The sequence below is a fragment of the Platichthys flesus genome, chromosome 11, assembly GCF_949316205.1.
Source record: "Platichthys flesus chromosome 11, fPlaFle2.1, whole genome shotgun sequence".
NCBI lineage: Eukaryota > Metazoa > Chordata > Actinopteri > Pleuronectiformes > Pleuronectidae > Platichthys > Platichthys flesus.
In genome coordinates, this window is record NC_084955.1 from 4,379,267 (window position 1) to 4,395,700 (window position 16,434).

The 16,434-nt window shown below is 42.0% G+C and overlaps 1 protein-coding gene across 1 annotated transcript; it reads left to right on the forward strand.

Moving 5' to 3' along the window:
* Nucleotides 1-5,357: 5,357 nt before the first annotated feature.
* macf1b (microtubule actin crosslinking factor 1b) lies at nucleotides 5,358-16,137 on the forward strand. The gene is made up of 28 exons (XM_062398925.1): nucleotides 5,358-5,375; nucleotides 5,477-5,680; nucleotides 5,779-6,010; nucleotides 6,109-6,335; nucleotides 6,425-6,547; nucleotides 6,630-6,731; nucleotides 7,562-7,663; nucleotides 8,076-8,240; nucleotides 8,679-8,834; nucleotides 9,240-9,437; nucleotides 9,779-9,907; nucleotides 10,022-10,192; nucleotides 10,283-10,438; nucleotides 10,529-10,735; nucleotides 10,830-10,949; nucleotides 11,031-11,200; nucleotides 11,317-11,476; nucleotides 11,809-12,003; nucleotides 12,324-12,449; nucleotides 13,147-13,290; nucleotides 13,497-13,685; nucleotides 13,798-13,912; nucleotides 14,093-14,259; nucleotides 14,369-14,531; nucleotides 14,672-14,826; nucleotides 14,912-14,986; nucleotides 15,287-15,404; nucleotides 15,929-16,137. The coding sequence occupies exons 1-28, from the start codon at nucleotides 5,358-5,360 to the stop codon at nucleotides 16,135-16,137; spliced, it is 4,296 nt and encodes a 1,431-aa protein (XP_062254909.1).
* The last annotated feature ends 297 nt before the right edge of the window (nucleotides 16,138-16,434 follow it).

Here is a 16,434-nt window from a genome sequence, read left to right on the forward strand (position 1 = left end):
ATCACCAATAAAAACCTCCAGAAATGGGACACTAACAAAGAGAACAGTGGCACCGGAGTTTACCAGATCTCCTCTGGCTTATCCCGACTACAACAGCGCAGAGAGGAGGGCCAGCTTCCAGAGGAGAGACTCTCGAGAAGGAAGTCCATGGTCTTGGAAGACTGTGGCATCACGTGAGGTTACAGAGGTGACGGAGGTGACGGAGACGATCGTGACGGAAATTGTAGAAGTGACAGAGTATCCGTTGGGAGATAAAGGAGGAGACCCAATAATCACCAGAACTGTTAGAGTCCTTAATGGTGTGGCCGAGGAGCTTGCTGAGGTTGATAAAAACATAAACTTTCAACTACATCTCAACTGTCTTTCATTTGATTTCATCTCTCATTCTCTCATCTCACCTAATCTAACCTTAGTCACTTTCTTGATAAATAGAGTCAATAGTTGCTTTCAGACATGCACTGACCTCTGGATAATGTCCTGACGTTATCCGGAGGGGCTGTATGTAAAAATGCTAATGTCCGATTTCTCTTACCAGCCCCCAAGTAAAAAGTCTGGATAATGTCTGAAAACCCATTCTGTGGATCATTTGGTATCTCGTTCTGTGGAACATTTCCACACAATGGGTTCATGTCTGAAAACAGCTTATGACATGGAACCGGATCTTTAAATAAAATGATTCAACTTGTTTGCTGTCTTTACTGTCTTTGCTTTGCAGCTCCATAGTGATGGACAGTCAAGTTCAGACCAGGACTCCAGCCTGGATAGATGGAGGGTATGTTTCAGCCATACCTCTTAACCCTTATATCCCACCAGCAAAACTAACCATTTGTCCCCTGAAAGCATTCTCAAATTTTGTGATGGTCTTTCTCAAGGGAACAAGATCTGCCTTGGCACTGCAGGATGTGGCAACAGACTCTGAGACTTTTCTCCAAAACCTGAACGCTTTGCTCACATGGGTCAGTGAGATAGAGGAGCTCACAGCCAATCAGAAGGCCCCATCCTCAGAAGTCAAAGTGGTGAAAGCTCAGCTCCAAGAACAAAAGGTTTGTTTTCATTACATTACATTTAATTTAGCTGACGCTTTTTTCCAAAGCCACTTACAATAAGTGCAATCAACCAAGAGGGTACAAACCCAGAATAACAAGAATCAAGAAAGTTCAATTTCTTAAAAAAAGCAAAAACTACAAAGTGCTGTAAGTTAAGTGCCATTTAAGTGCTACTAAATTGTTAGTTTAACATTTTATTCAAGATATAGTCGGATGAGGTGTTTTTTTTTGTTTGCGGCAGAAGATGTGTAAACTTTCTGATGTCCTGGTGTCATTTGGGAGCTCATTCCACCATTTAAGAGCCAAGACAGCAAACAGTCAAGTGTTTAGCTCGCAGTGAGGGAGCAATGAGCCGATTGGCCGAAGCAGAGCGGAGTGAACCGGCTGGGGTGTAAAGTTTGACCATGTCCTGGATGTAGACTGGACCAGATCCGTTTGGAGCATGGTATGCAAGTACTGATGTTTTGAAATGGATGCAGGCAGCCACTGGTAACCAGCAATATCGCAACAGCTCATTCCGTCCTCTTTTTAAGAACTAAAGCACGGGGAACACAACTGGAATGTGTACCAATGTGAAGGTATACTAAGGTCATGAAAATGCTCAACTGCTTCCTTTATAATAATTCAGTTCTTGTCAGTGAGAATAGGTGTCATTCATAGACACAATGAGTCTTTGTGGGCATTTCCCGGGGGTATGAAGAAAGCGGGGTAGTCTCTCACCTTTCAGCTGTATTCACACCCATTGTCAGCTCGTTGGATCAGGTGAAACCTTCCCGACACTCGACAATGTAAGCTGGACACAGAAAACAGGGCGTCCTCCACACTGACACAAAGGCAGGCAAAGAACAAGAATAAGGCTGTGATACATATAAATTCTTGCTGCATTAGCGATGGAGCTTCTCTAGAACTGAACATATTTCTGTAATACTAGTGGGAACATGACAGGGTCTGATTTAATATTAATACTATTGTTTGTGAGGGCTTTGAAATATTTATTACTTCTCGAAGCTTCTATCTTCCTACAAACAGGGGGGAACTATCATAGACTCCTACATCTACAGTATGATAAACCACTTTGATTTAATAAAGTATGCTTTGTTGTCTTACAGCTCTTGCAACGCCTCCTGACAGACCGCCGGCAAAGCATGGACTCCATGATGTTAGAGGGCCCTCGGTTGGTGGAGGCCCACCCAGGAGAGGAGGGGGAGCAGGCAAAGGTCAAGCTCTCCACTCTCAAACAGAAGTGGGAGGCCTTACAGCTGGAGGCAGAGCAAAGGTCAGCCACTTTTACTGGCAATGCCACACGTTGACTTGACAAGGCTTACTGCGTGACACAAATCTTACTCACCCATGTTAACAATGAGGAGAAATTGTGTTGTATGTAGGAGGGGGAGGCTGGAGCTCATTCTGCCCAGGGCCCAGCTTTTCCAGAAAGGAGCAGACAGTCTGCAGCAATGGTTCATATCTGTAGAACAGACCCTAGCTGGACTACGAAATGCAGAGAGAGTGATGCTACATATCTCAGAGGCCACCGATCGCGGCAAGGTTGGAAATCGACAATGTATAGAAAACTTGCAGATTGTGATAAATGTGCACAGTATTTTTTTTTAATAGAAATGTTTTTGTTTCCACAGGCAGTTGTTACAGAGATACAGGTAAAAACATCGGAGTTAGGGAAAATACAAAAGTCAGGACGTGACCTGATGGAAGCAATTTCAGGTAACATTTGCTACATAAGGTCACTACTTGATGAGGTTGTGGCACTAAACACTAAACAGTACAGCAGTATGGTTCAAACTAAGATTTACACCACTGGCTGAAGCACATCACGAGAAAATGTTATGACTGCCCTCATTTTTGTGTACTGCTGACATTTTTTGTTTCATGTTTTTGTGTCTATATAGACTTTAGTCAAAAAAGTAGGAACTACAAATAAATTGTTTCCATTTGTAGTGTAGTTATCGTTCAGTTCTGATAAATTCCATGAAAAAAAAAAAGTAATCCTACAAAAACTGACTCACCTTGATAGAAGATGATGTGGACCTAAGCTGTGTGCACTGATTTGTCCTTCCTTTCAGAGGAGGAAGCCGAGCAGGTGCAAGAGAAGATGGACACTCTGCGTATCCGCTCCTCTGTGTTGAGTCTGAGCAGTCTGGATGTGCTGCAGAGGCTGGAGCAGGCCCTGGAGGCCGCTAGTCGGTGCACCTCCAGCCAGGAGGACCTCCACCTGTGGCTGGGCCGCATTGAGAGGGAGCTCCTGGGGGCAGCAGGAGCGCAGACACATGCTGGAGACGCAGTTCTGTGTGCAGCTGAGAGGCAGAGGGTAAGATCCTCACACAATGTTACAATGAAGCAGACAGAGGTTTTCAAGTTGTTGACAAGGATCACATGGCAGCCATAGTGTAGCTTCACAGAATGTGTGTGAATAGATCAAATAACCTGTGAGAGCCAAATTTATTCTTATTTACCTTTTTTCTATTGGGTGGAATTACAGCACAGTTTTGTGTGAGCAAGCTGGTATCTAACCTTAGTTTTCTATTTAGCTAGTTAGTGAGTGAAGGTTATGGAATCACAGGACGCTCACTTACATTTTTTGTGAGTTGATTCACTAGCTAATTCACAAACTAGCAGTAAACAACAATTTAACTATGCAGCCATGGATACATTTACAACTTAAATTTCCTTACTTTGCCAAATTGAGCTAGCTAGCTAAACCAATGAAAAAGCTTAGTTCAGGTGAACTAAGCTGATACGATTAAAATTGTTGAGGTTCTTTTTTTATTTGAGAGTATATACATGCATGATATTTAAATGTGTTCACCAGAACCTATTTACTAACAAAGACTGTATTTTCTTAATGATTTACCATGTTCACTTATATTTGCCTGTTATAGCTGAATGGACCTTCATGTGGTACCTTGTTTTAGCAACATGTAGATACATTGTAGGAATCTTTTACAGTAGAAATAGCAATGTCCCCTTATTCTAAATAATAATCTATTTTGATTATGATATTTACAAGAGTTGCTAATTGAATATCGCCCTTCCATTCCCATTTACATGCTTCTTAAAACGCTGCAGAACTGTCTTTATAATGCAACTCAATTGCGATTATTGTTCAAGACATTCTTTATAACTCATATTCATATGTATTTTTCCTCTGTCCTAAATATTTCTGACTTAGTTAAAATAGGAATATTAATATAGCATTTTCTTTTTATTATCCAGAATGTTTTTATGTGTAGGCATGTATCACATTTATGACAAAATCATGCTGCAGCCAGAATATGTTCCTGTGCTGTTGTTAGGCTTCAGATAAGTCGGTATCAAATTTGACTGATAATGTAATTGATGATATGCTAACATGGAGTATATTCTCATAAGCTGGAGCAGGCGGTGGTGAAGGAGATGGCTTGGTTCAAAAACACAGCGCTGGGTCTGGAAAAGCTGAAAACAATTAAGCTGGATCCAGATCTCATAGCAGGACAACTCTATGAGCAGAAGGTCAGGATGCACACTATTTAATTAAATATAATAAGTAATGAGCTAAATAAATATTTTCCCACTTTTAATATAAAAAAAAATGTTTGTGTCACCTGTAATTTCTAAATATAAAGTTTGAGATACTTTTCATGTGTGGATTTAATCTGATGTCTTGGCAGATTTTGGCAGTGGAGATTCTCCAGCACAGGTTCAACATTGAGAAGATGGTGAAGATCGCTGAAATCTTGCTAACGTATAGTGATGAAGGAGAAACAGGCGATCCTCGGGTATATCCTTCACTATATTTTAATGCTACCACTTTAACTTATCATATAAATGTATCTCTGAATAATTATGATCTCTTTATTTGACTGTCATCTCTCCGAGCAGACCCCAATAGACGTGCTACAGGAACACTGCAACACCGCCTCAGCCACCAATTCCCACGTTGTTCTGCAACTTGAGCACGCTCAATCGCTTCTTCTCCAATTCTGCGAGGGGCTTGCTGAGGTTTCACCCTGGTTAGAAGAAACTCAAGACCTCATTGGCCACCTCTCCCTGAGCACAATTAGCTATGAAGCATTTCGGGAACAACAGGACCTCTTACAGGTAGAAGAAACCAGCCTCTCCACACTGGAGTGTCATCTTTTCTCTTCCCCTTTTCTGTCCTGACCAACAAAGAAGTTCTTTGATACTTACCGGTATGCCACCATTTGCCTTCGGGTAAATGAGTTGTACTGATCAAGCACAGGTCATTTGTATAATTTACTTCTTGACAGGGTTACTTTTCCACCAGTATACTATACAGGCATTTATGACTTCTTAGGTATGTCAGGAAAAGTGATCGTAATACATTTTAGGGATTAACTCAGATCAGGTTCCATCTGAAAACAAGTTTACTCTCCACATTGTTATTAAACCTTTCTTTATCTTGTTCCTCTGCTCAGGGTCTAAGAGAATCTATAGCAGAACACAGACCTGTGATTTCACGCCTGTGCTCTCTGGCAAAACGGTTGTCAGAACTAAATCCCAACCAGGGTGACGAGTTCTGTCGCAAGGCTGCAGAGGCCGAGGAGCAGCACAGAGCCATTAGAGACCGGGTCAAAGAGACTGCAAGCGTGCTTGAGGAGTCACTCCCACGATTAACACAGGTAAGAAATGATTGGATGCCGGAAATATTAAAAAGATGTACTACCATATATCACAATTACCCAAGCTCACAACTTCATATCCTCTCCCCTTCCCATAGCTGAACGAGAGAATGACTCTCATCAGAGAGAGTCTTGATCGCCTGCGCAGTCGCATACAGACGCCCACATCACTTCAAGGACTCACCCCAAGGATCCAGGAGCAGCTGCAGGACAACAAGCACACCCTGGCCGAGCTGTCCAAACTGGAGCTGGGCCTCAGCAGTGTTAAGACCCAGGCAGACGAGTTGCTGGCTAACACACAAGCAGCTGGCGATGGATCCATTGGCACGGGTAATACATCTCAATTTTCATAAAACACAAATTATACACTTTAAAAATGCTGCAGGTGCAATTCTGTTCACAGATTCTAAGGTGTATTCTAATTCTAGCAATCAAGGAGCGCGTGTCCAGCCTGTCTCAGCTTTGGGAGGAGACACACACTCAGGCCCAGGAGAGGGACAGCTGGCTGCTCAAGCTCTTGGATCTCGCCTCTAAGTTCTGGAGTGATGTTGGGGATGTTACGGCTGCTCTCAATGATGCTCAGCAGGCAGTTGTGGACCTCAACTCTAGTCGGTCGGACTGTGAAACAATCCGGCAGAGCCTGGAAACCATGCAGGTCTGTCTGGAAACTCTCTGTAACGTAATAATCCCATATTATCTATAAGTATTCACTCTTACATTGTAGAACCTTTTTTTCCACTTCAGACTGTCAAGGAGGATGTTGACAGTTTACAGGGAGATCTGGACATACTTGGCGTTGTGGGAATGGACCTTATGTCAGCATGTGGAGATACGGACAAACCCGATGTCACAAAGAGCCTGGATGAAGTGAGCAGTAATTCAAATAAAATTATATTTTTGATCTTGTGAAGATGTGTTGACTAACGTAGCACCTTTTTCTGTGTCACAGCTCTACTGCATGTGGAACAACTTGAGCAAACTGTGGAACGAATGTCACAAAAAGCTGGAAGAGTCTTTGCGGCTGGCACTACACTATCAAGACACAATGCAGGTGTGTGACTACCTACAGTGCATGCTTGCGTTACCTGTATATCCATATCCATAAGCCAACAATGGTGATGATAAGAAGAAGAAGGAGAAGAAGAAAACTTTATATCTATAGCACTTATCTCAAGTAAATAAGGTAACATAGTGCTTTACAGAATACATAGGAATAAAAACAAACAACACTAAAAGTACCTTAAAGAAAATACACAAAAGAACAAGCATCATCTGTTAAACCAGTTTAAAAAATCAGGTTTAAAGGCTTTACTATTAATATATGTTTTAATCTAAGATATAAAAAGGGTGCTGGTAAGCCTAAAACCGAGTTCCAGAGCCTTGGGGCCCTGCCAGCATTAGCCTGGTCACCCTTCGCTACAAGTCTTGACTTATGAACTACTAGCAAGTGTTTGTTTGAAGATCTAACCCTAACCCTAACCCTAACCGTGGCCAAGACTATGCTGAGCTTTAAAAGTTAATACAATAATATAAAAAATCTATCTTTTAACTGGCAGCCAATGAAGAGAGGATTAACCTGTGATCTGAATTATGACCATGTCAGACTTGACACTTATGCCACCATAGCACCGTCATGGCATCCTGCCAAAGACAAAGCTCTTTTATTTTTTCGCCATTAGAAAGTTCAGACTCAGATAGTGTGGTTTTCTGCAAATTAGTTTAATGGTATGAATTATGTGAGAAAGTACCAAGGGAAAACCAGATGAAGTGTATCCAGCTGTAAGGATACAAACATTTCAACATGGTAACAATGAGGGACTGAGTGGAACTACTGTGTGGACACTCATATGCATATTCAGTTTGTTATTGCTTTGCTCCTAGGGTCTATTTGAGTGGTTGAAGTCTGCGGAGCTGAGGTCTACTGAGGAGTTCATGGTAGGAACTGACCTGGAATCAGTTAAAGAGCAGCTGTGTGATCTCAAGGTGAGTTTGTACAGTAGTGCACCCATCTCTAGCTATGACACTGTGTCATAATGTATCATAATGAATTTTGCCTGTTTGTGAGGGTTTCTTCTGCAGAGATTGTGACAATACTGAGCTGAATGTTAGTCCACTTCACATAGAAGGGTGGTTGTGGCTCAGAAGGTAGATGGTCCTATCCCCTTTTCCTCTAGTCTACATGCTGAAGTGTCCTTGGGCCAGACACTGAACCTAAACTGTCCCTGACAGCTTTGCCAACAGCATATGATAGAAAACGCTCAGCATATAGTACCAATGTGTATGTGATTGTGACTTGTACTGTAAAGGGCTTTAGTAGTTGAGTCAAGAAGAGTGATATATAAATAAAGTCAGTTTACAATTTACAGTCAATATTCATTCTTTATTTTTGCTTCAGGAATTCAAGCGAGAACTTTACCAGAAGAAGATCGAGATAGAAAGCCTGAACCATCGCTTTGTGTGCCGACTGTCTCCAGGCTCTGAGCGCCCCTGCTCAGTCTCGCCGCTGTGTGACTTCAGAATGCGCTGGGACAGCCTGGAGTCCGAGACGGTCAACAGACAGGTGAGAATATGGGCGCAGTATTTCAATGTACATGTAAGTTGTATCAAACTAAAATAAGAAGGTTCCTGGTCAAACTCCCAGTCTGTGTGGAGTTTGCATATTGTTCCCATGTCTGCGTCGGTTTTCTCTGGCTTCCTCCCACCGTCCACAGACATGCAGAGTGGGTTAATTGGAGTCTAAACTGACCAAAGGTGTGAGGGTGAAAAGTTTTCCCTGGATATTGTCCTTGGAATCAGTGGTGACATATTCAACGTGTACCCTGACTCTTACCTTATGTCAGCTGGGATTGGCTCCAACTAACCCCATGCGACCCTCAGATGATTCTTTGTCTAAACTGCCATCCATTTATTATCTGTACTGCTTATCATTTGTTTTCATATTAAAGTCTCATAATGCTCTGTCACCTGAAATATTTCTGTCTGCGTGTTTTATTTTCAGCATCAGCTGGAGTGTGCTCTGTTGGGTCTGGGTCAGTTCCAAAACACTCTGGACGAGCTGCACACGTGGCTTTCTCGTACAGCGGACCAACTGCAGGGCAGCCAGCCAATCAGCATTGATCTGCAGACCTGTGAAATAGAGTTGGCCAAACACAAGGTTGGCTGATTGCATCAATGTGATATACATATTTGACAAAAGCGCTTCATTGTAGGGGCTGTGTAGGCGAGGGAATAAAGGTGATAAAGCTCTTCCAGACTTTCTCAGGGAACATTGGAACTTGTAGCTCGAGATTTTCTCAGGGACCGGTGGGTTTATCTGTGAGATAACACTGAGCACCTTGAATTGATAACTATCTTCTGAGTCAGTGAGTGTTCAACACTGTGTCCACCAGTGTCTCTACTGTATCGGTTATTTCTGTTCATTTCAGCTTCACCATCAGAAAACAAAGCTATGTTTATCTAAACTGCAAACCACAACTAAAATACATCCATGTCATACATTTTAATCAACCATTCATTGATAACCATGATACATCTCTAACCTCCTTCTTCCTCTTCGAAGGTCTTGCGTAACGACGTCATGTCCCATGTTCGCACGGTGGAGTCACTGAACCAGGCTGGCAGGGGGCTGCTGGAGGTCGGGTATGGGGACAGTCCACATGGTCTGCAGTCTCGGCTTGAGCAGCTCAATGAGAGCTGGGAGTTTGTTCGCTGCGAGACTGAACGCAGGCAGCTGGAACTGGAGAACAGACAGAGTCAGGTGAAGAGAGAAAATATTCACTTTTGATGAAACAGTAGTCACAGCTACAAGGTAGATTGAATTAATAAAGACCTGTGTGATTAAAAATTATACTCATACAGTATAAAAAGAGGAAACATTCTGATATACTACTTTGTTTTTTAATATCTGTGTCTGATGTCGCCATCTTGTGGTATATGTCTGAACAGGAGTGAAAGATGTTTTTTTTTTTCTTTCCTTAGTTTTTTCTTTTTTACTGAGACAGATGAACACACATGTTTGTGTTAGGAAACATGAATTTCAGTTTTTTTACATAAAGGAAAAACTGGCATTTTACTTATTTATTTATTAATTCTATTTAGGTCCAAGATGTTACAATGGAGATTCAGGATCTCCTGCAGTGGCTGGAGAACACAGATCTCAGACTGTCCTCCTCCAAGACCATGTGGGGAATGCCAGACTCTGCCAGTGAAAGGCTCAGTGCACACTTGGTGAGACCTACATATTGTTTAGCTGAAAAAATATAAAAATATAATAAAATAAACAGCAAATGTTTTCCTCATTAAAGATTAATTCAGTCCTCCCTATGATTCTTCTCTTAACAGGAGTTGTGCAATGAGACGGAGTCGAAGCTCCACGGCTTCACAGATGTGAAGAATGCCGTCCACAGGATGCTGGAGGGCAGCGATGTTGTGCGGGGGTCGAGCACAGAACACAGCCTCTCTATTCTTGAACAGAAATGGGCATCTGTTTACAGCAAAGTCCAGGAGCGAAAGGTTATTTCACTTTACATTTATCAATTCAATTTGTTTTTCACTATGAACTCAGGAACATGTTCATAAAAATGTGTTATGCTCATCCTGCAGGCAAAGCTTACAGAGGGATTGGGTCTGGCCAAAGAGTTCCACAGCAACGTCCAGGAGCTTCTCACTAAGTTGAGCAAATGTGAAGAGTCCATCGGGCTTCTTCCTTCTCCCAGCTTTGTCCTGGACACCGTTTGTTCTCAGCTGCAGGATCACAGAGTACGGCTTTTTATACCTGCTAGAATTGTTCTCTTTGGCTGCCTCAGATTCAGACATTAATTTAAGTATTACATTTTTCTTGTCCTACAGACCCTGTTGAATGAGGTGAGCTGTTACGGTGAGAAGAAGACCACAGTAGAGAACACAGGCTGCAGACTAAATGAACTGAGCAGGAAGGAAGACTGCGACGTCATACATAACCTGATCATGACCGTCCAGGATCGCTACAAAAAGCTCCAGCAGCGTTCCTCAGACAGAGGCAGGATGCTGGAGGAGGTCAAAAAGAGCGCCAAGCGGGTAAACTATGTAATTTTCACCTCCAGTATGAATGATGTACTTCACTGTCATGCTCAAAGCCTCACGATCTATCACTTCATCACTAATATTTCAGTTCAGAGAATCCTGGCGCCTTCTACTGGACTGGATGACTGAAGTCGAACAGACATTGGACACACATAAAGAGATTGCAGTGTCCCATGAGGAGATTAAACAACAGCTGACTGAGCAAAAAGTGCGTTATCACAATGAATACAGCCTGGTTACCTTCAGTATGTTTATTTGCCCATTCACTGATAAATTCTTTGGTATTTAGGAGTTCCAGAAACTGCTGAGGTCAAAGAGGCCCATGTACGAGGCCACGCTGAAAAGCGGCCGCAGCCTCCACGAACGAGCTAAGACGAGCCATGACCGACAGCATCTGGAAAACCTGCTGGCTGAACTAAAAGACACGTGGGACACCATCAGCGGCAAGTCCATGGAGAGGTATGGAAGCTGAAGTGGGAACATGCACAACACGATTTCTTTTTAAATGATCGGGAAAAATAAATTCAGATTTATCAGGAATGAAGTTGAAACTGTTGTGTGTGTTTTTCTATCAGGCAACACAAGCTGGAGGAGGCTCTGCTGTTCTCAGGCAGATTCACTGATGCTCTCCAGGCACTCAATGACTGGTTGTATAGAGCTGAGCCCCAACTGGCTGAGGATGTTCCTGTTGGTGGAGACAAAGACATGGTCAATAATCTGATAGACAAACACAAGGTAAATGATTGAGATTTTATTGGTTGGTTGATAAGGCAAGATAAGCTTATTCTTTATTTGTCCCACCCTGGGGACATTTGGTATATTACAGAGTCATAAATACGCATCAGTTAGTAATAATAAGTAACAAGCTATACTTACGTGTAAGGAAAAGTGTAGTAAAAACTAAGGAATGGATTGAAAACTAATATGTACAGTTTAAAAAAAGACAAGATCTAACAGGGTGAGAATATGTTTAATAAATAGATTTCACATGAACAATGTATTGGTCTATAGACAGAATCAATATATATCTTCACATTCCATTTCTCTGCATGTATTCTTTGTCTCAGGCGTTCCAAAAGGAGTTAGGGAAGCGAGCCGGATGCATTAAGACCCTGAAGCGATCTGTGAGGGATCTGACCAGGAGCAGCACAGCTGACGCTCACTGGCTCCAGGAGCAGATGGATGAACTGGGGGGCCGCTGGGAGGCTGTGTGTAAGCTGTCAGTCAGCAAACAGGACAGACTGGAAGCTTCACATCAGCAGGTAGTTCTCCAGCTAAAAACAGACGTCAAACCAAAACTTTGTAGAAGCTGCTGCTTTTAGTTTAAGTGTAAAGGAATTTACTATTCTAACCAAGGAGGTTATGTTTAACCCTGTCCATTTGTTGGTTGGTTGGTTTGTTGTTAAACAAGATTACGCAAAAACTATTGAATGGATTACTAAGAAGCTTGGTATATGGAAGTGGTCTGTGTCGGGGAAGATCTCATTAAATATATGAATCATGGTTGACTAGCTTATATCTGACCATTAATAAAAGCTGATAAGCAGACCTAATTAGAATCTCTTCTTTCTGTTCTCATTAGGCTGAGAAGTTTGATGGCCTTGTCCACTCTTTCATGGAACGCCTGACTGAGGCCGAGAGGGTATTGAAATACGGGCTTATACCTGAGGAGGAGGAGATCTTACTTGCCTTCCGCAAACAGCATGAGGTGAGTCTAACATGATAGTTTATCAATTCCCGTGGGCTTGATAAAGTTCTTGCTGATAAGGATTTAGTATTTGGCTCAAGGGCAGTGGAGCAAGGTGAAGCCTGACCCCATATCACCCCTTTGAAGGGAGGATGCCATTATTGTATAACTGCATGCTATTCAATTCACTATAGAAAAAATATCAATTAGATTGACATATGGATCAATGACATGATATTTGAGCCATAATTTAGAAGAAACTCGTAACATAACATGAAAAATAAGGATTTTTTTTTACTAGAATTAAGTGACAATTTCAGAAGATTAAAGAAAATATTTTGGTGCTCTCTGGAGTTCCACTCCTATCAGATCCAAATTCTTGAGCCATTTTCACTGTGAAACTATAAATACAGATGTAACCAGGGACATACAGTCGACCACTATCAAACATTTCTTTCTCTGCAGAAGAGACAATGTCTGTGTGGTTTGTTCTTTGGAAAATAAACCTCTTTTTCTCTTTCTTTTCTTTATGACATTTTGGGAATCATCGCCAATTATCTATATCAGTATCAACATTTTGTATTCCCTAATATTGGCCCCCCAAAAACCCATATTGCTAAGGATCTGATGTTTTCATGCCATATCAGGATAATATTGAATCATTATCTGTGTATACTGGATAAAACACTGATCAATCCATTGATCTAACCGTCCTCAGGAGTCAGTGAGTTCTCTGCGGTCTCAGGCTGTGGAGCTGCAGAACATCCAGTGTCTGGGTGAGGAGATCCTGGCATCCTGTCACCCAGACTCTGTCATCACAATCAAATCCTGGATCAGTGTCACCAAAACGCGCTATGAGGAGGTGAGTGCTGCCTGTGCCACATAATAAACAGCAGCAAAGTTGAACCTTCCTTGAGATTAAATATATCATCAATAAATCATAAATTCCATCAGTTAGGTAAGGTTTATTCGTTAAAAGGCACATTTAAACTGCAAGAGAATCAATATTTGAGAAAATCCAGATGTGACTGGACCTAACTTCTCTCCCCCTCCTGTTTCCTGCTTCAGGTTCAAACCTGGGCTCAGCAGCAGGGCCAGAAGATCCACGGCAGCTTGGCGGTGCTGGAGGCAGAGAGAGAGGAAGTCCAGAGACTTCTCGACTGGATCTCCTCCGCACAGGAAGCCCTCAACCTCAGAGACCAAGAGCCTCTGCCTGAGGCCACAGAACAGAACCTGGAACTCATCGAGCAACACACTGTAATTTTTTTGATTTCTATAAATTCTTTAAAAGTCTGTATGATTTCTATAAATTATTTTAATCCCAGCATAACCTTTGCCTTTTCCTTTCACTGCTCATCCCTCTCTGTAGGTATTCATGGATGAGTTGGATAAAAAGTTTCCAGAGGTTGAAAACGCCACAAAATCCTGCAAACTCAAGAGTGTTCCTAAACAGCTAGTGTCTCCCAGCAAAAGACCCCTCACAAGTACGCCGACATGGACAGTTGTTATATATTACCATATAGTTAATCTTTTATTAACAAATGATAAAAGTGATCATTTTAATACAAGCACCAACAGCTTGACACCATATCTTCCTGCTGATGATGTGAAAAGCACATAATATTGCCACGATATTAAAATATTGCTGCTGTTTCTTCATCCAGAGAGGAGGAGCACTCTGAAGCTGCAGCCTGTTGTACCGGTTCCCCTTGAGCACCTCGACCCCCAGACCCCAGAGCTCAGTCAGCTGGTCGGTCATTGGCAGAGGCTTTGGCTCCAGGCTGTGGCGAGACAAACCCGTCTGCAACAACACCAGCAAACACTCAAAGAGGTTATTGTTGACTTTCTGAACGATCACTGTAAAAGTGAGAAAAGGCTTTTGGGGTTATATTTTATGAAAAAATTGTTAAGTTAAATTACTTTTTTTGTACTCCGGACAGATGGAAGAATTTGCTAACTTTGACTTCAACATTTGGCGAAAGCGTTACATGATGTGGATAAGTCATTTGAAGTCGCGCATCTTAGACGTGTTCCGCTGCATCGACCGCGACCAGGATGGACGCATCAGCCAGAAGGAGTTAATCGACTACGTCCTCGCCTCAAGTAACACCGACTAGATAGGAATCCCTTTAGTGCTGTGACCTACGTTTCGCTTAAATTCAGTTACAATGAAATTCAAAAGATGGCATCTGAAAAGCCTGATCATCATAATGAGACTTGTTGATTTTATGCCTCAACTGTAGAGTTCCCCACCAACTCTCTGGAGATGAATGCAGTGGCAACCATCTTTGACGTGAACAGTGACGGCTTCATCGATTACTACGAGTTTGTGAGTGCACTACATCCCAGCAGAGATCCCTACAGGAAAACACTGGATGCAGATCAAATCAATGAAGAGGTATGAGCCGTGTGCACACAAGAAAACAGACAAATGCATTTTAATTCATCAGCGACATGGTCACAAGAAAATGTGCCCTCTGTAGGTGAGTCGACAGGTGTCACAGTGCAACTGTCCCAGGAGGTTCGAAGTGGAGCAAATAAGTGCCAATAGATACAGGGTGAGTCTCAATTTTCTTATTGATGCAAATTCAAAACATATTCAAACAGATTTTGTATTAATCACCTGATGCCTAGCGGGTGTCTGTGGGAAGGCGTCCTCTACCGACCAGGGCATGACGTTTATACGCAACAAGAAAAAAAAATCCTGAGCAAAAAAAAATCATCACCCTGAATTTGCCATTTGAAAATGCCACAGCAACTTTAAAAATATGGAAAAAACCTTTCCTCTATTATATTACTTAGGTACCTGTGACCCCAAAACAATAAACACCAATAGATGTTTTGTGTGTTTGCTGCAGTTTGGAGATTCCCAGCAGCTGCGGATGGTTCGTATCCTGCGCAGCACGTTGATGGTGAGAGTGGGAGGAGGCTGGACGGCTTTAGATGAGTTCCTGGTGAAGAACGACCCCTGCAGAGGTCAGTGCACTATTTCAAATTACTGCAAACTGTGTTTGAACATATTAACATAACAAAGCATACATGCCTGTCAAAGACAAACTACAGCTGTAATACCAGAGGCCGTCGAACATGGTATGACTCAAGGGCTTTACTCAGAATTTGTGTGCAAGTCAATTAGTACATCATGCAATTGAAATGATTGATTTAGGTAAAAAATATGACGTGGATCTTTTTCTGATGCCAGATAAAATCAATTTATACAGAATACCTCCATCTTCAATTCTATTTCAAGTTTTGTCTTTTTAGTTTTGAACAGATAATTTTTTCAAGCTCATTGTTGCAAAGCTGCAAACAGGCTAGCAAGATATTGTGGTGAAGTTGTAACATTCTAAAAATGTTTCAGGTCTGAATTTTCCAAATTCAAATACCAACAGTTTTTCTTATCTTTAACACACACTTGCCTGCTGGTTGGTATTTAATGTGTGTCAATAACAAAACGTGTGACAGTGTCCAGTGAAACTCTGCTGCTCTGTCACCAACAGTGAAAGGTCGGACTAACCTGAAGATCAAGGAGAAGTACTTGTCTCCTGCAGGAAGCAGAGCCAAGGGTTTGACTGTCAGCAGGTCCAACTCCAGCCTCAGCCTCTACAGCAGTGCCTCTGCCCCCACCAGCCCCATGACACGCAAGGCAAGACCTCCACTCTGTTTGCTTACAAATGGCTGCAGCAACATCTTGTTTTTTTTATCTTGAACATCGAGTTATCCTTTATTTGATAATAAAATATCACCCCAAAGTGATAGAGGTCTGTATAAAATGCATTAGCTGGCTTTTAACTAGAACTAAGATATATGATTATATCACATCTGTTTTATCAATAATACATTTGTTTCTTGATTGTTTTAGGATCTATTGGTTGTTACTTGTTAAGGCTTATCTTGGCACCAGGCTATATCTTTAATATTTTAATTCCCATTAACTTTTGTGCAGCTTGTTATCTTTGGGCAAGGGGCTGCTGTTACTTTCTGAATCAACTCTGGGACAGAGGGA